Source organism: Cyprinus carpio, chromosome B9 (assembly GCF_018340385.1).
Source record: "Cyprinus carpio isolate SPL01 chromosome B9, ASM1834038v1, whole genome shotgun sequence".
Taxonomy (NCBI): domain Eukaryota; kingdom Metazoa; phylum Chordata; class Actinopteri; order Cypriniformes; family Cyprinidae; genus Cyprinus; species Cyprinus carpio.
In genome coordinates, this window is record NC_056605.1 from 771,028 (window position 1) to 796,791 (window position 25,764).

The 25,764-nt window shown below is 38.8% G+C and overlaps 1 protein-coding gene across 7 annotated transcripts in view; it reads left to right on the forward strand.

Moving 5' to 3' along the window:
- The window catches only part of fam126b (family with sequence similarity 126 member B), a 79,710-nt gene that overhangs the window by 3,207 nt on the left and 50,739 nt on the right, over positions 1–25,764 (forward strand). For 2 of the 7 annotated variants that reach the window (XM_042730547.1, XM_042730554.1), the window contains exons 1-5: positions 5,645–5,696; positions 13,850–13,906; positions 15,268–15,369; positions 15,451–15,618; positions 19,439–19,519. In XM_042730547.1, coding sequence (XP_042586481.1) covers positions 13,859–13,906; positions 15,268–15,369; positions 15,451–15,618; positions 19,439–19,519 — 399 coding nt within the window. In that variant the 5' untranslated portion in view covers positions 5,645–5,696; positions 13,850–13,858. Of the gene's footprint in view, positions 1–5,644; positions 5,697–5,754; positions 5,799–5,862; positions 6,019–10,054; positions 10,089–10,822; positions 11,701–13,849; positions 13,907–15,267; positions 15,370–15,450; positions 15,619–19,438; positions 19,520–25,764 lie in introns of those variants that run through there. The other 5 variants (XM_042730549.1, XM_042730550.1, XM_042730551.1 and 2 more) reach the window with 5 other exon arrangements.

Genomic DNA, 25,764 nt, shown 5'->3' on the forward strand with positions numbered 1-25,764 from the left:
AGTGAGTCACTGAATCATTCAGTAATGAAACGAGTCAATCTTGAGTGAGTCACTGAATCATTCAGTAATAAAACGAGTCAGTCTTGAGCGAGTCACTGAATCATTCAGTAATGAAACGAGTCAGTCTTGAGTGAGTCACTGAATCATTCAGTAATGAAACGAGTCAGTCTTGAGCGAGTCACTGAATCATTCAGTAATGATCGAGTCAATCTTGAGTGAGTCACTGAATCATTCCATTCAGAAATTCCATCAGTTTTTGTTTAGTTTGTTTAGTAGAATTGTGAGAGAACTACAACCTCTATTAAAAAAAAACAAAAACAAAAGAAATCCCAGAATTTATCCAGAATCATGCAGCTTTTTATTACACACACAGTTCTTGATCCAGTCCAGTTTTATGTAGCTGGCTGATTTGTGTTCATGGTGTTCAGCAGCAATTAAATGTTTAGCAAAAAGAGACACAGAATAAACTTGTTTGATATCTAAATGTTTGACTTCATTTTTTTTAAGCACATTGGAATAGAAACTGGGAATCGATGAGCAGAATTGGAATTGATCACATTCAGACGAGACCCAGCTCTAATGTGATCTGGAGCATGTGTGAAATCAGAAAGCACTGTAGGCCTCACCAAGAACCTTCTCAGCATGATGAATGGTACGCTCATTACCTTATCACTCAAAACAACAATTCTTTACTAAAAAAAACACACATTTCTTTATTTTTTAAAACATTTAACTGAAGATTTGATACGTCACAGCAAGTGATAAATACATCTATTCTCTTCCCCTCAGAGGGGAATAACTAATGCAATATCATCTGCAAATGTAATAACTATTTCCCTGAACAAGTATTCCTACAATTATTGTGGACACAGCGTTGTAGAGAACCAAATTTCGTAATTTGTTTATCAGACAATGAACTACAGAAACTCGTTGAATCCTGTTACATAAGAAACCCGGCAACCTCTGTCTAGTCTTTCGACCAGGACTGATGGCTAGATATTATTAAAAGCAGAAGAAAAACCAGCAAAAATAATTTTCACATGATTTTTGGAGCCCTCGAGATTTGTGTGACTGATAACACATTGAAAAGGGTTCAATAAATGCTGTGGTTGTTCCATTATAGCTTTTAACAGTCTTTCACAGCATTTAAACACCAGAGAGGCTGATGCAGTTGGCCGATAATCACGCAGCTCTAATGGTTTGATGACTTTAGGAACAGCTACTACGGTTCAAGTTTTCCTTATAGTCGGCACTGCACGCTGTTCAAGATACTTTTGAAAAAACTGAGTGAAAATTATGGACAATCTGTGTATCATTCCATCATTCATTTTTTGATTTTATATTGAAAGTAGAAAACGGCTCCTTTTTAAAAAAAAATTTCCCCAAAAAACGAAAAATGAGAAACGTTTTTCGTTCATGGTTATAAAAATGAATAAGCAACATAATAACAGTAATCAAACATTCAAGCTGTACATAAACGGCCCTTTCTGCTGATTGGTCAGCCGAAGATCAAACCATGCATCATCAGTTCTTCTGCAGTTTCACGCAGCAGAATAATAGTCCTCCACTGCTGCAGTTGTACGGATTAATAACCCACTTCATTGCAACTACATTTAATCTTCAAAATAAACAAACAAACTAATAAATAGACACAAACAACACATAGCAGAGTTCATAGTCTGGACAGGGCTTTCTTCTGTGTAGACCAGCAGTTCTTAAAGTGATAGGGGTTGGTGAAATAATTGGCTGTAGACTAAAATATTTCCAGACTGTAAAGTCGATTTATTTATCATGATACATAGGCCTACTGTGATTTATTCCAAAGTGACTTATGATACATTTGATGTCAAATAATCTAAATGAAGCCTTTTAAAAGACTGTTTGCTGTGGTTCATGTTTGTGGCTTGCACCTGAAAGATGCTCAAGGAGACAAAAAAACAAACTCTGCAGGACAGCGGCACTCCAGGACCAACGGTGCCTACCCCTGATATATACCCAAGCCAATTTATTATTCTTTCCTTTTTGTCTTAGTATTTAATATATTTATTTTAAAACAAATTAATTAATTCATTTCTTAATTAAACGAACAAGACTTACTGGGGGAGCAGGGTAGGCTATGACAGCTGTCATATCATAGGCTGCCCTGCAAAGAATAGAATTTATATCTACACAGAAGAAAGCCCTGTTGTTTGTTTGATGAAAAAGATTAAATGTAGTTGCAATAATATCCGAGTGTTGAAATATAAAGATTAAATGTGTAGTTCCAAATGGAGGCAAAAAATATCCGTGCAACTGCAGCAGCAGTAAATATTCAAGCTATTTATTCATTTTTCTAACCCTGATGAAAAAGATTAAATGTAGTTGCAATAATATCCGTGCAACTGCAGCAGCAGTAAATATTCAAGCTATTTATTCATTTTTCTAACCCTGAACAAAAAAAGCTGAATTCTCGTTTTTTATTTTTGGAAAAAAATAAATAAAAAAAAAAACATAAAAGGAGCTGTTTTCTAATTTTTCTAATTTCAATATTAAAAAAAAAAAGCACAGAACTAATGATAAAATTATTGACAACAACCTCTAAAATAGAGAAATTATTAGTCGATTTCATGCACTCTCACACACTCCACACACACACACACCACACACACACACACACACACCACCCACACACGTATTTGTCTCTAAGTCAAGATCTCCATTGTTTTATATTCTTGACATCAGCCTCTACAATAGAGAAATTATTAGTCGATCTCATGAAAGTCCCTTCATTTGTATTACTTCAGGAAAAGAACTGATTTGACCTATTTGCTAAGTCAAGATCTCCATTGTTTCCCTCTGTAGTATTCATCCTTGTGTGTTTCTCCATGTGTTTAGTTTTGAGCCGACATCCCAAACGCAAGAAACCTCCTCAACCCCACTTCTTCATTTCATCACAAAAACAAAAAAACAAAACAAGAGAATGACACCTTTTGATTCCTACTGCTCTCACACACACACACACACACACTCACACACTCTCTTTATTTGTGCATTTCATCACAACACACACACTCACACAGACATGACACCTTTCTCACACACACACACACACCCACACCACACACACACCACACACACACACAACACACACACACACACACACAATACCACACACACACAAACACACACACACACACACACCACAAACAGAACACACGCACACACTCACACCACACCCACACACACACTCACAACAACAACATACACACACACACACACACTCAACTACTCTCTCACACACACACACACACACACACACACTCACACTCACAACACACACACACACACACACACACACATCACCTCTCACAGTCACACACACACTCTCTGTCTTACTCACACACACACACACACACACACACACTCTCTCTCTCTTCACACATCACACACCACACACATCACCACAAACACACTCAACACACACACACACACTCCTCTCTCTCTCACACACACACACACACACACACACTCAACCACCAAACAACACACCACACACTCACACACACTTCACCACATACAACACACACACGCACACACATCACACACACACAGCTGCACATCACACACACACCACACACCACACACACACTCTCTCTCTATCACACCTACACACACCACTCACACCACACACACACCACACACACAATCACTCACAACCACACACCACACACACTCACACACCACACACACACCCACACTCTCTCTCTCTCTCACACCACACACACACACCACTCAATCCATCATCATGACACACACACACCACACACACACACACACACACACACACTCACACACTCTCTCTCACACACACACACATTCACACAATGAATCAAACACGGGGGAATGGAAAAGTCAGTTTAGCACTGCTTAAGGAAACATCTTATAGCACTTCAGAAAAGTGGGATCTTAAAAGCTCTCTGTTGAGAAGGGTTTTGAATGAGCTTTCAGAAAGAGTTATGACTCTAGATCGAGTCGTGATGTTTGAGTTAGAGATCCCTGATTTGGGATCAGAAAGACGATCAGCAGCAGTAATACTGATTTGATTTAGTTCTCTGAAGAGATGTTCACATACAGTAGTGATCTGTTAAGTTTCTCTAAAGGTGTCGTTTTATTTAGATGATCAGAGTGTGCTGACAGATTAATGTGACATTAGACTGATTTCTGTAGCAGGAGTGTAATAACACCTCAACACTGAGGAAATGAACACAGAATAACTTTGATATGAAATGTGATGCATATTGGGCCATATTAATTAGTTTGATAGATGAGGCATGCACACAGCATGCAAACCTGTGTATAATACAAAATAATGATCTGGAGATATGTATACTCATTTTAGGATGGGTTGTCTGTAAATTAAATGAAGAAAAGGAACAGGGTTTGAACACTGGATTTAATTAGTACATAAGGAAGTGATATTAAAAATTAAAATGAAATAAACTAATTAATTAATTAACTACAGCAAATAAAAGTTGCTTTTGTTCATGGTTGTGTGTCTTCAGCTCTTTCTAAATAGTTGTTATGATTTCACATAGTAATGCATCAAAATAATTTTCCCCCTGAAACAACAAAACTGAAATGAAAATTTAAATTAGCTCAAAAATGAGAACTGAAAACAAAGATAATTTGTTGATCAGTTAATAAACATAAAATCAACACCGAGTTGTAGAGCTAGTTCACTGACCAGCTACACAAAATCACGTCCAAAATCTGCAATGAATCGCCTGTGGTTTTGTGTAGCTGGTCCGTGAACTACAGCTGTGTAGTAAATGCCTGGAGATTTACTACTAATCACAGAACCGCTTTACTGACGAGATGCGCATGAAAATTGCATGTGATTTTTTTTTTTATACAGCCCTAATACAAATCATTCACTCTTGTTCAATGCGAATGCTGTATGATTGATTATGACTAGTCATTTATTTTCTTCATCACCCGGGTGCACAGGAGAGACTCACAGCACACGTTGATTTCTGTGTTGAAACTAAACTCATTTAAGTTTTGCCAGTTTATACGTTTAAGAGCCAGATGACACGAGCTCGAGCAAGCAGTGAGAAGATTTGTGCATGCGCTCATCCGACACACGCAAACCCACGTCCCGGAACACACGCAAATATAAAGCTCTCTCTGAAGTATTGTATTTGAATAGACAAATTCACACAAGAATTATGTCAAAATGTCCGTCTTGGCAAGTATCCTATAGCAGACATAGCCGGCTGGACGTACTGTATCAGTGCATTCTCTTAAAGTGACAGTCTTAATATTAATCGAACAGCAACAACAAATAAATCACTCAATGCTTTTGATTTGATAGCTTTTGTGATCTTTAATTTATACAGTCAAATGTGCAATGCTGTATTACATTTGATTACTTTATTCAATTTCATAAAATTTATTTAAATAATTTTTACTTGTTATTATGTTCAGATTGACAGAATTTTTTGAAAGTGTTGTGACTGAAGTGATCTTCAGCTGACCTGTGCTCTGACGTTTGACAGAAATACAAATACATAACCATTACAACTCCAACCCTAAACTGACACCGCCTCCCATCAACAGAGGTAACACACAAAAAAAAAACACAAACACACACACACACACACACACACATACACACACCCCTGAGCTGACACTGCCTGCGCTGCTCATCAACTGAGGTACACACACACACACGACACACACACAACACACACACACACACACACACACACACACACACACACCTGAGCTGACACTGCCTGCGCTGCTCATCAACTGAGGTAGCACGCGCGCGCACGCACGCACGCACGCACACACACACACACACACACACACACACACACACACACACACACACACACACACACCTGAGCTGACACTGCCTGCGCTGCTCATCAACTGAGGTAACACACACACACACACACACACACACACACACACACACACACACACACACACACACACCTGAGCTGACACTGCCTGCGCTGCTCATCAACTGAGGTAACACACACACACACACACACACACACACACTTGAGTTAAATGCACACACACACACACACACATCCACACACACAAAAACACACACACAATTATGTTCCACATAATCAAACTAGTGATGTCAAAAAAAACGAAACTACGGTACCAAGTCGGTACTAAAAAAATGAAAATGTCACGGTACTAGGTTTCTTTAAGTACCGGTGGGTACCGAGTACCCGGTCAACCCGGTTCTTGATGCATACAGCTATGATTTTCCGCGAAGCAGAAAACATGGACAGAATCTCAAAATCCAGTCATGAAAATGAAACTTACATTTTAATATGGACAGTCACAGAATTTGTCAAAGTTAGCAAAAATTACTCAAATCAAATCTCCATATGGACCAGTATCTGTAAATGTTAAGCCGCAAAACTTGGTTGAAATATGAATCCTGCATGTTCTGCGTGTCTCTGTGTGAATGAATGAATGGCAGAGAGGTGGCGGGTTTGTTTACTACACAGACTGAAGAGCATGACGCTTGCAGTAATATCAGCATCTGCGTCTCAGTGAGGACAGAAATACATAAACGACAAGAGCCGGACAGTAACGGAGTACATTTACTTGAGTACAGTACTTAAGTACAATTTTGAAGGAACTGTACTTTACTCGAGTATAATTTTTGGGGAGTACTCATGACTTTACTCATTACTTTAGGCAAATATTGTACTCTTTACTCCGCTACATTTCTATCCATAACCGTAAGTACCCGTTACTTCTTCGGCCCCGTCCACACAGAGACGGAGTTTACCCCAATCTGATCTTTTTTCCCCTCGTCTCAAGAAATATCCGCGTCCACACGAAACCGCAAAACGATGTACTACACATGCCAGACCAGCATGTGGCGCTGTAATTCTGCCATAGAGATACACTAAAAACAGAAAAGAAGACTTGGACTATGCTCAAACGCCTATCCAATAAAAAATTTGTGCGACGGAAAAAAGAAAAATCTCAGAAATGTATTGTTTCTCTCTCAAACGTGATTGGATTGTGCAGGCGCCACTGATTGGGACACAGCCTATCAGCAATCACATTCAGCTATCCGCCAAAGACTTCATGACATCTGATTGAATTGAAGTACAGTACACACACACACACAGAGTTGTCACACATAGATTGTGTGTGTGAGAATGGTGTTATTCAGCTGAAAGTATTTTCTCCTGCCTTTGCCTGTATGTCTGTGAGAGGAAGGGGCTTAATACTGTCACTCAAATGAGCTGAATTTTATTTTTCCTTCTTTGTACGCTGACCTAAACACAGCTGATTAGCTGATTTTCTTTAATAATTATTATTTTCTCTTCTGTGCTGCGTGTATAACACGGTCAGGTTCAGAGGTGTGTCAGAACATTGCTATATTGCCTTCTTTGCTGATTTAGGTTTATTGATTTGATTGATGAAAAAACAGAGAAACTCACATGTACACACAATTCTTAGCTGAATTTTCTTTTCTGATATTACACATTAATGTAAGCTGAGCATTTGCTTTGATGTTCTTGTTTAACACAGTCAGGTTCAAATGTGGGTGCAAAAATTCCATTAAAACTGTAGCAGAGGTTTGTCAGAGCGTTGCCATTGTGCGCAAGTGAGAAATGTTAAATAAAGTAATGGTAAAAAGATGAAAATGACTTGATTTTACTTTCAATTCCTTTTACATTCTCCAAGGTATCAACATTAAAATTTTTCATAACTCCATGTAGGACGTTTCTGTACATAAATGTAAGCACTGTGGCAGTAGTAATGCAATATTTAGAAAATGTACTCTTGTACTCTTGATACTGAAGTACTTTTAAAAACAAGTACTTCAGTACTTTTACTGAAGTAGACATCTGACTGTAGTACTTTTACTTGTACTTGAGTAAAATTTAGCAAGGGCTATCTGTACTTTTACTCAAGTAATGAAGCTGTGTACTCTGTCCGCCTCTGTAAACAACATCACCAGAACTGTTCTGAGTCACTTCACAAGCATGTTACCGTCTCATTTGAGTAAAACCAGTGTCAATTTAAAGGTATTCACGGAAACCCAGGGTTTCCCACACATTGATTTATTACAATATCAAAACTGACCGCCACACATAGATTTTCCAAAAGGCTTTGACTTCATTGAATAAACATGAGCACTGCACGTTTCAAAATCAAAAAACGATGCTGTGTTTTTATATCACTGTATTTCAGAAGGAACCCGACTGTATTTAGAAAATTTTCGATTTCATTTTCATTTCATTTTGCATGTAATGCTTGATAAGGCAGCGTTTGTGAGCTCAGCGCTGCTTTGCTGCCGTTACCAGAGAATCCTGTATCTCTCCCGCTCTTAAAGCGCCTCCTGCTGGCAGAAAATGAATTCGGGCGGGGGAGTGTAAGGCTGCGGGAAACACTGCAACCCGTCAAAATAAAAGTTCATTTTTACATAAAGGCATTGTGCTAGAAATATTGTTATTATTTAGTAGAATGTATGTGATACTGCTACTACTGTTGAAAAAATGTATAAAACTTTATTTTTTTAAAGAAATAAATCATACAATATTTCTTCCATGTTTTAATTTTAATAGCAAATCCCCTTTATTAATTTAATTAATTTAATTTAAAGTTTATTTAACAGGGACCATACAAGCAAACATAGCTACAATACAAAGCCTGTAACTGATGTGCAGCATATAGAGTTTATAGCTAGTGCTAATTTTCAACTCCTGTCCCTGGTTGGCCATTTCTAAGAACATTATAAAACAAATACATACATAAAAACAAGAAATACTACAAAACTATGTATATATAGATATACACATATATACACATATACACATACACACACATACATACATACATACATACATAATCATACACAATTATAACAACAATTAAAAATGTATACAATTTTGATTTGTCTTTAGCCACAGCTTAATCCTGGAAGTTAACTTTTTGAAGTCAGATATGGCCTTAATATCAGATGGTAATGCATTCCATAGCCTACAGCTCTTAACAGAAAAGGCAGTCTGTGCAAAGCTTGTCCTACAGTATGGTATTGTACAGTTATGATTTGTACTAGTTCTAGTAACTCTTTGGTTGTTCTGTATTTCAATAAATTTACTAAGAGGCTCAGGTGCTAAATTATTAATACACTTGAAGATTAATTTTAGGAAACATAAATTACTAAAGCTTTCAAAGCTTAATATTTTATATTTCTCCAGTATGTAACAGTGATGATAGCGGATTGGCTTTTTATCCATAATTTTTATTGCTCGATTGTAAAGTGAACCAATGTGTTTTGTTGCAGACGGAGCTGCTTGCCCCCAAACTGTCATGCAGTATGAAATATGTGAAAACACCATAGCATGCATGTACAGTAGGGCTGCCTGATTTGGTATATAGTGTCTGATTAATTTAAAACAGTTGAGATTTCTTTGTATTGTTTTAGAGATTTTCTTGATATGTTTAGTAAAATTAAGTTGAGGATCTATAACCAATCCAAGGTATGTGTTACAGATCGAATTTTATCCTTTTGCAAGTTAACTTTAAATCTTTTATTTAGATCAAGTTTCTTAATACAAAAAAACACATAGAGACTGTCTTTGTAAAATTTAGCACCAACTGATTTTGATTGAGCCACTGTCCGACATCAGCCATACATGCAGAGAGAACATCAGCAGCCAACTCTGGTGACTTAGCGGGTACATAAAGAACTGCATCATCTGCATAGAGCTGGAAGCTGGCGCCTTAAACAAAAAATAAAATGTGTTTAAATTTCATTAATTAAAAGACAAATTAAATTTGGGTGAAACTTGTTTACTGTTTTTGATAATTATATTACTCGTAGAAAAACTTTAAACACAATTGTAAATAAGTTTTAAGAATGGCATTGGTTTTATTTTTAGTGATAAAAAGAGTTTTTTTTTTTTAATTAGCATATTTTTGTGTTTTGCTTTGGTACCGAAATTGGTACCGAGAACCGTGGATTTTCACTGGTATCGGTACCGAATACTGAAATTTTGGTACAGTGACAACACTAGAGCTGACACTGCCTGCTCTGCTCATCAACTGAGGTAACACACACACACACACACACACACACACACACACACATAGCTCTGGGCTGCGTTTCCCATAACGCTGTCTCTTAGCACGCTACGAGGAGTCTAAAGGTATGCCTTAACTAAAGGTGTACCATTTCTAGGTGGGATCCCCAAACTATACCTTAGGAAGTTGCTTACGGTATACCTCCATATGTGTGATGTTACCAGGTGCTGTCCATGGCAGTGGTGCTGAATTGGTTGATATCAATGGCTCGAGAATCTATTATTCATTCTATGCACGGTTGGGGTGGGGTGGGATAACATGATGTTGACGGAACACAAAAGGCAGAACTCTAACCCCTTATTTACACTGCATGCATCCGCGGCGCGTTTTGGCTCCGACAAGGTTTTGTTCCATCCTCTACACATTGCCAACACACACCAGAAGCATTAAGGCCCTTTCACACGGGACGCGACAAGCGGTGGAGCATTTTGTGCAGTTGCAGACGGTGCTTCAGAAACGTGCTGCGGTGCGGCTGGTATAAACACAAGCATTGACTAGAGAGGCCGTGTCGGAGCCGTAACGCATGCGCATGCAGTGTAGAAAGGGGTAACAAATGCATGATGGCAGCACGTGAAATCAGACCAGCAAAATCTGCATTAAAAGCTAGCGCATGGAAGCACTTTGCAATATCAACACCATAAACAACCTGTACAAGACCCAAACTATATAAAAACAACAAAAATGAGGAACAAAATAACATCATAATACAGTATATTTTCCATAGTGTCTTCATTTACTCCACAACCAGGGTTGATCGACCCAGCAGGAGCATCACATATTGGTATAAATCACTCATTTCCGTTATTGGATGACCTACTCTATAAAAACACGACAAGAGAAACATATAATCAGCAGCTACTGATGTGAAGAGAAAGAAAGAGGAGAGCCGCCTGCAGCTGAATTTGTCTTGATAAAATCGAACCAACAAGATCTTAAAGCTACTGAATTTGATGCCGTGCCAGCAATTTTTTTCCCCCTGATGTGCACAAATACACAATATGGCTCCACGGACAGTGCTGTCTTTGATTTTGCACAACTACTGTATTCTTATAGAATGAGATGTAAAGAACTGTGAACTGTCAAATATAAAACAGTAAGTACGAAAGTATGACTTACAGAAGGTATACTTAACTAAGAACATTTCAGGAAACACATATTAACGATAAGGTACAGGTTAAGATTGATGTAGCTTTAAGAAGGTTTTGGGAAACGCAGCCCTGGTACCTCGGCAGCAACACTACATCTGAACATTAGTACTGTGTTGGGTGTGATAGACTCATCTCAGTTACTGAATCTCAGTGTCGTAGGGCGCATCTCTCCTGCTTCACGGAGCTGTGGTGAGCAGCGCACTAATAGCGTGAGCATATAATGCTAGTCACAGAAAAATAACAACATTTCTGTAAAATATACAGTGCACTCAGAAAGTATTCAGGTCCTTTCATTTCTTCACATTCTGTTATTGTTGCAGCCTTATTCAGCCGTCTACACTCCAAACTCCATCATGACAGCAGAAAAACCAGAACCAGAAAAAGATAAATGAAATAGACCATTTTCTCTGACACTTGAAATCTAGCACAGGTGCATCCCATTTCTCTGGATCATCTTTGAGATGCTTCTACACTTCATTTGCCGTTTTAACTGGGTCCTGGCTATCTGAAGGTGGAAGAGAGATTGGACCAAGATGAAGCCTCGCTCTAAATAGGGCTGTTTTACATGTTTGGTACCTTTTTAGCATCAATATAACTACATAGGAACATATAATCTGCAACTGATTGTTCATAATTGACGTGAAGGTTTGTAGGGTTTTTCTTAAAGGGGTCATATGATGCTGCTAAAAAGAACATTATTTTGTGTATTTGGTATAATGAAATGTGTTTACGCGGTTTAAGGAGCGACGAGACATAATCATTAAGACCCATTATAAACGTGATATAAACATGATTTCTAGTCGTGTCCTCTTTTGGAAGAACAAACAAAGTAGTTTTGCTTTCTCAATGAAACAGTGTCACACACCGCGGCCTTGAGTGAGCAGAGGTGGGCGGGCTTGAGAACGGCGTGGCCGGCGGATTCTACGAAGGAGCGTACCTTGTGCTTGCGACAACCACATGTGACGACCCTGGGCTGGACGCCGCTTCGTCCACCGTGAAAGCCGATCCAGCCATCCACAGCGCAAAGTTGATGTATTTCCTCAGAACCCGCACGGATCAGCTCCAGACATGATGAAGCGGATATTGTCCTCTTTTGGAAGGCCAAACAAAGTAGTTTCACTTTGCGTGAACATTTGGGCGGCGTTATGCAAATCTTCCCACTCAGTGACGTAGAGATGTGGGGTGTGTTAGAACGAGCCGTTTCAGGAGGGTGTGGACGAGTGTTAACTTTTATAAAGAATATCTCTTTGGATTTGAGACTTTAGTCTTTGCATCTTTACAGATCTTCTTTATTCACAAAGAGCTTGTAACACTCCAAAGAGAAAGGAAAACTTGAAATCACATCATATGACCCCTTTAATGTGTAGACTTTTGTTCTTCAGGTTTTGTTTTGATTAATTTCAAGGGTCTTAGGAAACATGTCTGGTTGATGTCTGTCTTGTGTACATGACCTTAAACCAGCTATACTTTAGACCAATTACAGGTTTGTAAACATTCAGGATGCGCACACATCATGGTTGCAGAAAACCCGGGAGAGATAGCCATTACGGATAGAGAATAACACGGATACGGTACAAAATAGTTAGGTTTAAAAAGATAACAGATTATATAGATTAGATGTAATTTTCAAAATGTTCTCCGCATATTACAAGAGCTTGTCACCCAGCGATAAGCACTGTTATTCAACGAAATTGACATAAGATAGTGGGATAGTCTTACAGATCCGAAACAGGGATGATGTTTTTTTTGTGGGCGGAGCCTATCTGGTGGCAGAAAATGATGATTTTCAAGTGGCAGTCTATGGAGCCATGGAATAAAAGAATAAAAAAAAGGTAAATTAGATTTTATATTTCAAAATTCTGACTTCATTCTCGTAGTTCCGAGATTATATCTCACAATTCTAATAAGGAAAAACAACTTATCACTCTCTCTTTTCCCCTCAGCTCTTCTGGCTCTTTTTCCCCTCAGAATTGACACTCACTATTTTTGAGTTAAGTCGAGTTATAAAGTCAATTGGGATATATAAACTTGCATTTGCGAAAAAAAAAAAAATTCTGAATTGTGAGATTAAATAAATGTTATGTAAAAATGGTAATAGTAAGGTTTAAATAATATTTCATGCTGTAACTGTAGGGCTAATACAATACATCGCCTATGAACTGTGTGTGAATATTATGTAGACCTATTGTTTAAATCAAATGTATGCTTTAAAGGTAGAGTAATCATAGCAGTTTTCATCCATAATACGCCCATTTAAGCGTCTGCATTTAGCTTCAAATGGCATCTTTGACAACAGTATAAAAATAATTTGCATTCCGATCTTGACAACAAAAGGCACAAAAAAATTTTTTTTCTCTTATTCCATGGGTTTTACCCATTTTCCTCCACTTGTTCCCAGTGTTTTTCTGCAACCCCTATGCGCACGCAGCTGCAAGTGACGTAACTGTGACGACTACTCTGAATTGGTCTATACTGGCCTAGTCACCCAGACAACCCACTGATGAGATGATTTTGAAAATACGCATGTTCCTAATGAGGCCATGACTGTGATCTACATGATTTCTGTCTGTGTGTCTCAGGTAGTGGTGATGGCGACAGACAGAGGTATAGTGGAAGACTGGCTCTCCGAATTCAAGGTGAGTCAAGCAGCATCTGCTGTTAAAGGCTTAGTTGACCCCAAAATGAAAGTTCTGTCATTAATTACTCACCACGCTCGTGTCTTTCCAAACCTGTAAGACCTTTGTTCATCTTCTGAACACAAATTAAGATATTTTTGATTCAATCCGAGAGCTCTCAGACCTTTCATAGACAGCAATGCAACTGAAATGTTGCCAGGTCCAGAAACGTAGCAAAGACATTGGTAAAATAGTCCATGTGACATCAGGGGTTCAACCGTGATTTTACAATGCTACAAGAATACTTTTTGTGTGCACAGAAGACAATAATAAGTATTAGAATAATAATAATTAGTATAAAGCACACGTATGTAAACATCGCTGATTACGTTGATTACGTTCTGGGGTACTCTCCAAAATGGCAGAAGATGGTAACTCGGGGAGAAGAATTGCTTAATAAATTATGTTATTATTGTTTTGCTTTGCACACAAAAAGTATTCTTGTAGCTTCATAAAATTACGGTTGAACCACTGATGTCACAAGGACTATTTTACAGATGTCCTTGCTATGTTTCTGGACCTGGGAACATTGCAGTTGCATTGCCGTCTATGGAGGGTTAGAGAACTCTTGGATTTTATCAGAAATGCCTTAATTGGTGTTCTGAAGATGAATGAAGGTCTTATGGGTTTGGAACGACACGAGGGTGAGTAATTAATGAGAGAACTTTCATTTTTGGGTGCACTAACCCTTTAATATGCAATAGGCTATGAATCCACTGTAGGGGGAAAACAACTTCTGTACACTTCCATACACTGGAGAAAAGCATGGGTTATCATATGTTTACTTCAAATTTCTTAAGAGAGAAGTATTATTCTCCAGAATTACGCTCTCGCACAGAAACTCCACACGTGCCACACAGAAGTAATAGGACTCATGATGCTCCAGTAATGCTGGTAGCCGGTGTGGGCCTTCACGCAGAAACTCCACATATGTATCACAGAAGTAACAGAACTCATGATGCTTCATATAAGTAAAGGCACCGCTATCGCTGTAACTGATCTTTTAAGAAGATGCTGCGCTGCTTCAGTCTATTGCTGGCTCACAAAATTGAATGTAAATGTCGCCACACTAGAAAAAATACACTGCTAAAAAAAAAGCTAAACTATCTAAAAACTACCGAAAACATCACAACACTAAAAAAAAATTTAGTTACATTAGTAATGTCGCTACTACCAGTGTTGTTACTTGTAGCTAGCTTCTCCTCAATAATGGTCTAATCCTAATACAGTTTATTCAAGCGTTATTGAACAGTTCTTTAAATTAGTTTGTTATTAACACACTTTTTTTAAATGATGCTCAATACGGGCTTGTGCTCTCACAGGCATTGTCTGAAACGCAGATGTCTGGTTACGCTGGAGTCCTCGATCAGAAGAATACACTGGTGCCAGCTCTCTACAGCATCATCCAGGACCCTGACAGTGAGGTAAGAAGAACGACCGGCGGCTCAGAGATAAACAACAGTGAAGCCTCTGTGTGCCTCATCATCTGTGGTCTGTGTTCACAGCTGTTGGAGCCGGTGTGCCATCAGCTGTTTGAGCTGTACCGCAGCTCAGAGGACTGTCTGCGCCGCTTCACACTGCAGTTCCTGCCCGAGCTACTGTGGGTTTACCTGCGCAGAGACAGACACAGCAGCGGCTGCATCGAGGCTCTTCTGCTGGGCATTTACAACCTGGTGTGTATTTAGCTGCTGGAGCCATGCCATACACATACGCACGCTATCAATATGTACATTTAAATATGTGCAAAATATAAACACATTCAAAAGTCAATAACAAGCACTACATAACAAAACAATACAAAATACTGCACCAGCATCCAGTCATCCATATCTGATGTTGGTTTAACAGCTTGTATTGTTCTTTTGTACTGCATGTTTGAATGAGTCTATCAATGAACATGCACTGTTTAATGGAGACGGTGAGTGGTGCAATTGATGATGTGTGTGATTATCTCAGTACACAGAGCCATATTTCACTGACAAACTAGGCGATTCATCTTCGATTGCAAGGGTGATTTTGCCTAATTGTCAGTGAACTACGGCTCTGTGTAGTGAAAGCCGCTCAATCTGAAAGCAGGTGATGCTGATTTAGTACTAATCACGGGACCGGCTTTACTGACGAGATGCGCACGACAATCGAATGTGATTAATTGCACAGCCCTATATTATGCTCTATTCATTATTTTTTAGAAACCTTGCACTCTACTCAATTTTAAACGTTGTTCTTGTATTCAAATAAAGTGAGGTCCACTGCTGCACACATGCCACAATATTGATACAGGGCCAGCTGTACCGATACTCGTATCGTCAAATCTCTGTGACATACAGTGGGTACTGAAAGTATTCAGACCCCCTTAAATTTTTCACTTTTTGTTATATTGCAGCCATTTGCTAAAATAATTTAAGTTAATTTTTTTCCTCATTAATGTACACAAAGCACCCCATATTGACAGAAAAAACACAGAATTGTTGACATTTTTGCACATTTATTAAAAAAGAAAAACTGAAATATCACATGGTCCTAAGTATTCAGACCCTTTGCTCAGTATTTAGTAGAAGCACCCTTTTGATCTAATACAGCCATGAGTCTTTTTGGGGAAAGTTGCAACAAGTTTTTCACACCTGGATTTGGGGATCCTCTGCCATTCCTCCTTGCAGATCCTCTCCAGTTCTGTCAGGTTGGATGGTAAACGTTGGTGGACAGCCATTTTCAGGTCTCTCCAGAGATGCTCGATTGGGTTTAAGTCAGGGCTCTGGCTGGGCCATTCAAGAACAGTCACAGAGTTGTTGTGAAGACAGTCCTTCGTTATTTTAGCTGTGTGCTTAGGGTCATTGTCTTGTTGGAAGGTGAACCTTCGGCCCAGTCTGAGGTCCTGAGCACTCTGGAGAAGGTTTTCATCCAGGATATCCCTGTACTTGGCCGCATTCATCTTTCCCTCGATTGCAACCAGTCGTCCTGTCCCTGCAGCTGAAAAACACCCCACACAGCATGATGCTGCCACCACCATGCTTCACTGTTGGGACTGTATTGGACAGGTGATGAGCAGTGCCTGGTTTTCTCCACACATACCGCTTAGAATTAAGGCCAAAAAGTTCTATCTTGGTCTCATCAGACCAGAGAATCTTATTTCTCACCATCTTGGAGTCCTTCAGGTGTTTTTTTCATGTGTCTTCACTGAGGAGAGGCTTCCGTCCGGCCACTCTGCCATAAAGCCCCGACTGGTGGAGGGCTGCAGTGATGGTTGACTTTCTACAACTTTCTCCCATCTCCCGACTGCATCTCTGGAGCTCAGCCACAGTGATCTTTGGGTTCTTCTTTACCTCCCTCACCAAGGCTTTTCTCCCCCGATAGCTCAGTTTGGCCGGATGGCCAGCTCTAGGAAGGGTTCTGGTCGTCCCAAACGTCTTCCATTTAAGGATTATGGAGGCCACTGTGCTCTTAGGAACCTTAAGTGCAGCAGAAGTTTTTTTGTAACCTTGACCAGATCAGTGCCTTTCCACAATTCTGTCTCTGAGCTGTTCAGGCAGTTCCTTTGACCTCATGATTCTCATTTGCTCTGACATGCACTGTGAGCTGTAAGGTCTTATATAGACAGGTGTGTGTGCTCCTTTCCTAATCAAGTCCAATCAGTATAAACAAACACAGCTGGACTCAAATGAAGGTGTATAACCATCTCAAGGATGATTAGAAGAAATGGACAGCACCTGAGTTAAATATGAGTGTCACAGCAAAGGGTCTGAATACTTAGGACCGTGTGATATTTCAAGTTTTTCTTTTTTAATAAATCTGCAAAAATGTCAACAGTTCTGTGTTTTTTTTCTGTCAATATGGGGTGCTGTGTGTATATTGAGGAAAAAAAATGAACTTAAATGATTTTAGCAAATGGCTGCGATATAACAAAGAGTGAAAAATTTAAGGGGGTCTGAATACTTTCCGTACCCATTGTACATCATTATATCGATTTATCGAGCACAGCACTATCAGTGGGCATCAGATCCTTCATTGTCACTGCTCCTGAACTGTAGAGGGAAGATGACTGCATTAAACAACACTGAATTGATTTGAATTGGCAAACTGCAGTGGCTCCACAGTTAAGCGCACCAGGGGTTGAAGATGTTGAAGATGTCTTGATCAAATGTGATGTTAACGTTGCTGGCCAGTATTGCTAACGATCCCTGGGGTTATCAGGATTAGGTACAATAGAGACCGGACCCCCAACTGCTCCCTGGACGCCCGCAGAAAAAAATGGCTTACCACTGCTCTGGGTGTGTGTTCACTGCTGTATGTGTGCACTTTTGGATGGGATAAATGCAGAGTGCTAATTCGCATAAGTATGGGTATGGGCCACATGTCATGTCACTCACTCACTTAGAGAGAGAAGATAGAGATGATAGATGAAGAGTCAGAGGTTAGGGGAGAACTGGGTGAATGTGAAATAAATACCAGAGAGTAGCTTTGAAAGAGAGCCCTGACAATACTGTGAGAGTGATGGAGGCAGTAGATGAAACCATTACCTGTCTGCTGTTTGTGGATCCAGCATTAAATCTCTTATATTCAGCTGATTTGCCTGTCTCTGGTTACTCATGGCTGAGTGATCTCCAGATGGTGTGGCACATCCAGAAGTTACGTCCATGCCTCTTAGGCTCCACTCAGCTGCAGTTTTTGTTTCATCTTCTATAGGAGTAATTTCCTTCCCTTATTTTCCTGCCTGGTTTTCTCCTCCTTATCTTCTAAAATAAAAGCCCCTAAATTAAAGGTTGCTGGGAAAGAGAAATGACCAGCCAGGAGTAAACTGGAAACTACTCAGTTTATGATTCATGTGTTCATATTTGGGTACTAGGCACTCAGAATCTCCAGAACTAGCCACAGATCTCAGATGACGTTCCTATGACCAGAAACTGGTTAGGAATGTGCTGTGAAAGCATATCAAATGAATGCGTGGAGGTGTTGCTGTAGTGTGTTCAGGTCTGATAGCATGTGTTTTTTTTATTTTTTTTTATTTTATTTTTGGTGTTTTTGCCTTTAATTTGATAGGACAGTGTACAGAGGACAGGAAGCAAAGTCGGAGAGAGAAGGGTATGGGATCGGGAAAGGGTGCACTGTATGTTGGTGCACTGCCCACTAGGGCTGTAAAAAAAATTGTAAATTTAAAAAAATTGTCCAATTTTTAGGTGTGCGTCAGGCAGCCTTATCAGTGGCGCACAAAATGCGATGACGATGCAAAACGTTTGATGCATACAGCACATCCTGCTTTGCTCTTATACATACGTGCACTCTTATAAGGTGATATATACTTCAGTGGGTATTAAAAGTCTACACACCCCTGTTATATTGGTAGCTTTTTAAAAAATAATGGAAAAGTGCAACTGTTGGTAATTTATTGTAATATTGATACCAACAAATTTAATGTAACAAATGAATAGACACTTTAGGGAAAAAAAAACTACTCAAGTCAATCTGATTGTGTCACATCCGTTATTGTTTATTTCACAGGAAATTGTGGATAAAGATGGAAATGGCAAGCTGTTTTCGTTCCTGATCCCATCCCTGTCCAAGCCATCCATATATCATGAGGTAAAGAACAGCTCACATTTACACCTCCTGTTAAACCTCAGAACTGAAGGATGTTCCTCTCTTCATACCACAGTCACACCCAGAACATCTATTGTATTATATTACTGTATTACATACTACATTTTACTGCATATAATTGCAAATGGCCGACACACTGTAAAACACAAGTTTCATTTGGGGCAGCCTTACATCATGTACATTTATAAAAAGCAGTATTTATGAATACTGTAAATATATTTCATTTGAGCCCCCTAAAGAAAAGTGTGACAGCACATGAAACTCTAGCAGATCTCCTGCATATTAATCCTGTGCTAAAATACATGAGATAACACATCAGTCCAACATTTACTCTTATTTACTGACAGTTTAAATTCACATAGTGCAATGAAATTTCAGTCATGTCTGTGTGAAATGAGCTTGTTCCTTTGAGTGAACCAAACACACATAAAAAAGCACATTAATCATTATAAACTGATTGGCCCAAGTAATCAAAAAATACACATAACATCAATTAATATCATTCAAATTAAACATTAAAATATTTATTAACAACAAGCAGTAGGGATATGCCGGTATCAAATTTTCCTGTTGCGGTTAATTGATAATGCTTTTGTCACGGTATACGGTATTATTACGGTATTGAAATTTAGTTTCAAAAAAGTCATAATACAGTATAACAGGTTTAATAACTTTTTTCTTATAACAAAAATAACTGAACATTTAAATACAATAAAGCAATACAGAAAAAAAAATAAAGTTAAAAGTTTTACACATTAAAGTGCAAAAGAACTTTAAAGACCAATAGGTATCACTTTACAATAAGACCTCATTAGTTAACCTTAGTTAATGCACTAACATTCAAGGCAAGGCAAGGCAAGTTTATTTATATAGCACATTTTGTACACAATGGCAATTCAAAGTGCTTTACCAAAAAAGAAAGTAAAAAAAAAAAAAAAAAAAAAAAAAAAAAATCATGAAGAAAAATAACCACAAAAACTATTTAAAAATTGACTTTTGAATTTAAGAAAATGATTTTACATAAAATACAGTGCAATGCATAAAATATAGTGTAATCAATTTGGACATAGCATAGTGCTCATTCAATAAATGCACAGCTAAACAATGAGCAATAGCTACATTTGCTATAGAAGTTATTAATCTTTGTTAAAAAATACAAGTCTTAGTTCATGTTAGCTCATTAAATAACACAGTTGCAACTATCAATTTTAACAATGTGTTATTAAATATTGGAATACCTAAGATTAATGAATGTTCAGAATAATTTTTCATTGCCAGTTTAACTAAAGAAGCCCTAATGTAAAGTGTGAATGAACAATAAAGAATCAAAACACTTTCAAACAATATCTAGGGCATTTTGTAGTCAAGATAAAAAAAAAAAAAAAGTTTGAAAATAAATAGCCTATTAAGTCTAAATATTTACGTATTTGGCTCTGTGATGAACACCATAGCAAATCCACAAATCTGAATGGCTATTTAAAATTATTTAAAAATGGTTTGCAGCTGCTTTATTTATGGGGTTTACAGGGTAAGGGCTGCATTTTAGCGCCATCTGCTGTCAGAGAGTGAATGTGCTTTCATTCAGCGCGTCTCTCACTGTTCCCCCATGTGCTTCTCTTACGTGCTTGTTTACATCAGAGCGCATGCTTCTTTCAAGCAGCATACAGCGGTGTTGTGCATTTTGAGCAGTTGATGGGAAAAGTATTCTTAAAAATGCATTCCCAAATTCTGAATAATTTGTAATATATAATTATTCACGGTATTTAGAAGTGCCCACGATAACAATATCGTGCGTATTCATTACCGCGATATATCGCATTACCGAATACCGGCACAAGTCTAACTGACAGTGAGCAAGATCACTTAATATTGGTTAATGTTAACGTTTACAGGTTTCTTTACATTAATAGCTTGAGTTACAATGATGTTTTAACAAACTAACAATGAAGACCTCTTGACAACATGAGTTTTAGTTCTTCTATACATTTGCATTTCTTAATATTCATGATGCTCTATGGATAACTTACCGTGAATTTAAAAAGAGCACTTAAGACAGAGAACATCACATTAAAGTTAAAAAATCTTTTTTGTGAACCTCACTGTAAAATGGAAACCATCTGAACATCAGATAATGTATTTCTAATGTCTGCGGGCTCCTCACTAACATCTTTAATGAAGTATTTGTCATGCATTATTGATGGCAAACCAATTATTGAGGAAATGAATAAAGCCCAATGATTGCTGACAGATAGAAAGGCTCCTGGAGTTACTTCAGAAGCACTCAGGATTGAGGGAAATGTCCTACTGAATCCACTTCACAGGCTCCTGTGCTTGATCTGGCACTTGAGAGACATTCCCTCTACATGAAATAAAGCCATGATCATGCTATTCCTAAAGAAGGGCGATGAACAGGAGTGCTGAATGATATCACCTGTCCTGACATCAGAGGCTTCACAGGCCAGCGCTCACCTCAACAGAAGCACAAGAGTCCAGATACTACTGATCAGTGGTCCAGGAGAAGAGAGTGCTTCCACAGGACCGACCATGATTCTTGTTGGGAGAAAGGCCATTATTTGAAAACGCAAAACCAAACACAGCATTTTCCTTTCATTTTTTAGCATTAATAATAGAGATAAATTGCGTTAGTAAGGCCACAAACATGAGAAATAATGCTCAGACGGGTCCCGAAACAGTGACCATTGCCAATAAACTTGTTCCTTCTATGAATGCAATAATAAGCATTTGCAGAAACGGACAGTACAGTGAGGCAGTGACATTATTCTCCTCAGCCACTCAACATCAGAAGAAAACTAGAAGTGCAAACATAATTGACTCTGATCCATTGAATTCTTGAACAGTAATGCGGTCATGGTGAGTACCGCATGGTAAGTGCTGTGGTCCTTACATAATTTCTCAATAATTCAACAACATGTGGTCAATTACTCCTGACAAAATATATGCACGTCGTCTATATTGTGTAACGTGTATGTTGCATGAATTAAAGATCATGGTCTGGAACAATAATGGAAATGTCAAAGTTTTCTCAGTTTGACAGGTCAGTGTTGTATTTCCCAGCGTCAGAAATATTCCAGTAAACGCTGCTGATCAGGACTGCAGATTTTAGTGCAGAAGTGGAGAAAACGGTTTTAAAGGGCTCATGTCAAACAGCCTAGAAAGAGACATGAGCGTTTGGGGAAAAACAAGAAGTTCTTACTGCATTCTGGTGAATTAGGCAAGCTCTGTTGATAGAGCACCAGGGCATAGTGTCCAGACTGATACAGCAGAAAACTATAAGAACATGATCTGGAGGAACAGAACACAGGAATAGCTCCTGTCACAGAAATCCTGGTGATACCAGTGTAACAAATACAATGCCAAGTGTGACAAATAAAAATAGAGCAGCTGATGCAGTCAAACTGAGAGATAAGGACTGTTTCAATGCAGCCTTATTAATTTATATGAATTGTTTAAGTCCTTTTCAGTGCTGATGTTATATTTTAGCACTGTAGCTGCCTTTCTCATCACTGTGTAGTGACATCTTTGAGTCATTAGTGGCAATCTCATTAGAATTTGTAAAGTGTCTGAAATGTAACTTATTATTGTCCCATGTTTTGTGTTCCCTTATGCCCTTATTTGGTTCCTTACTGTTCCCTTCCCCATTGTGTTGGTTTGATTCTAGGTGTTCCCCGTTTATTTCCATTGATCCCAGGTGTGTCTTATCATCCCCTTGTCTTGTCATGTGTTTAAATATTGTTCCCTGTGCTTAGTTCAGAGTCCGGTATTGTTCATGTCCACCTGTGCTACGTGAGTTTTTTCTTGTTTCCTTAAAATTCTCTTAATTGATGTACTCCTCATCTCCTTCGTTCCTTGTGTAGCGGTGTGTTTTCTGCGTTGTGTTGAAATGAAAGACAGACAAAATTCTTGCCCTCAGATCCTTGTTTATTCTGGATAACACAAATAGAAATATATGAGGACTCGTGCAGCATATAAACCAGCGTGCGGCAGCAATGCACAACGCGCTGTGACATCTCATGCAGACTGGGGCAATATATTTTCACAAAAGCACATTTTACGAACATATAACAATGGAACATGTACCTGGATAACACAAATGGAAATATATGAGGACTCGTGCAGCATATAAACCAGCGTGCGGCAGCAATGCACGACGCTGAGAAGGAGAAAATTACAGATATTAAAAAGAAACTTCATTAAAGAAAAATAATCAACAAAACATCTGAGTGTGCATCACAGAGGGGCTTTAGATCACAATCATACAGATATATCATGTTAATTCATCCGTTACATGAAATACGGCCCTAATTGATTCACTGAAAAAACTTTTGCGACCTACCGCTGTGACATCTCATGCAGACTGGGAAGCAGCAAAGTGCGCCAACCCCCCAAGTCAGCATGGCGGCAGGAAACCCCAAATATGGTCATAGCAAGTGGAATCACAAAATCATTTCCTAAATACACACCTGCTACATTCCCCCCTGCTGACTTCCAATTGCACATGACAAAATAAAAGAGCACAACATAAAACAACAAAATGCTACAAAGTCACCCAAGAAAAAAAAAACAGGTACATATAACCGAATTTGAAAGAACAATAGAGAAAAGTAAAAGGAGAAAAATAATTTGTACCATAGTACAGAAAGATAATACTGTATGTCACATGAAACACTTAATACTCCAGTCATAAGACTATTCTTTTCAGAATTAGAACTGTAAGAGGGTTGCAAAGCCTCTAAACACTCACAGGAATAACATGCCTGTTACACATTACATACATTTAGTGGTCATTTTTGCACAGTATTTCATAAGATCTTATCCACCTTTGGAGCACTCTTAAATACTCTTCCTCCTCACAAGGTACTATGATCACAAATATTCAAAATGTCTAGGAAATTAAACCACAAATTTTAATCCTCAAATTTAGTCTACTTTATACACAGAATCACATAACTATACGAACGAAAAATACTACAACCCAGACAAAACCGTCTGATGCATATTCTGAATCAGTCTAATGACTGGTTTAACCACCCTCCCACATCTGGTTCTGACTGTCAGTGACCCACCCTGACCGGAAGGTGCTCTGGAACATCGCTGTAAATGGTCAGTGGCTAAAGTATCAGTATTTACACCTTCATCAGCCTGAATAAGGTTCTTGTCATCGTCAGGTTCATATGTCAAAGACCTGCAGTCTGTCTACTGTTGTCTGCATCACATGGTACAGTCAGGGAAGTAGGCTGGTCATCTATACTTAACTGGACAGAATCAGATTCAGAGGGGCCAGCATCTTGGGAAACTGGGAGCTTAGACACCCATGACACAGTTCTCTCGTCCAGTTCATCGACAGGTAAACTAAGCTCTACATTTTCATTCACAGACAGACTTGACCTGCTTGAGGTGAAATTCTTACAAGTATCATCATCGGACATGTCCTTTCGCAGAGGCAGGAAGTTCACTGGCATAATGAGATTTTTATGAACAACTTTTTCAGTACCAGTCACACAATTTCTGATACGGAATATATGGACCTCATCGTTCATTCCCGTCACTATGTAGATGTGACTCTCCCATCTATCAGCAGTCTTCCTCTTGCCACGCTTGCCCTTATTGGCCAGGAGTACTCTGTTGCCAATGTTCACTGGAGCACCTTTGAGCTTCTTATTGTAGAGGTTTGCTTGCTTCTGCTGTTGTTTTGAAGCAGAGCATTGGGCCAGTTTCATAGCCTGCGCAAGATCATCTCTGAAAGACTGCACATATTGGTCATAGTCAACCACTTGGTCATCAAGTAGTACAGAGTCAAACATCATGTCAACAGGCAACTTGGGAGTTCTACCGAACATCATCTGGAATGGAGGATAACTGGTTGCTTAATGAATCATTGCATTATAGCAAAACGTGAGAGACTTCAACATTTGAGGCCATCTGTGCTTAGCTTTAGGTGGTAAGGCACGAATCATGTTGCCTAATGTGCGGTTAAATCTCTCGCCCGCCCCATTACCCATTGGGTGGTAAGGGGTCGTATGGGATTTTTGAATACCTGCAAGCTGAAGCATTTCAGAAATCAGGTTGCTTTCAAAATTGGCTCCCTGGTCGGAATGTACTCACTCCCCATGTACTTGGGGAAAGTCGTGGCCTAATGGTTAGAGAGTTTGATTCCTAACCCTAAGGTTGTGGGTTTGAGTCTCGAATACCACGACTGCGGTGCCCTT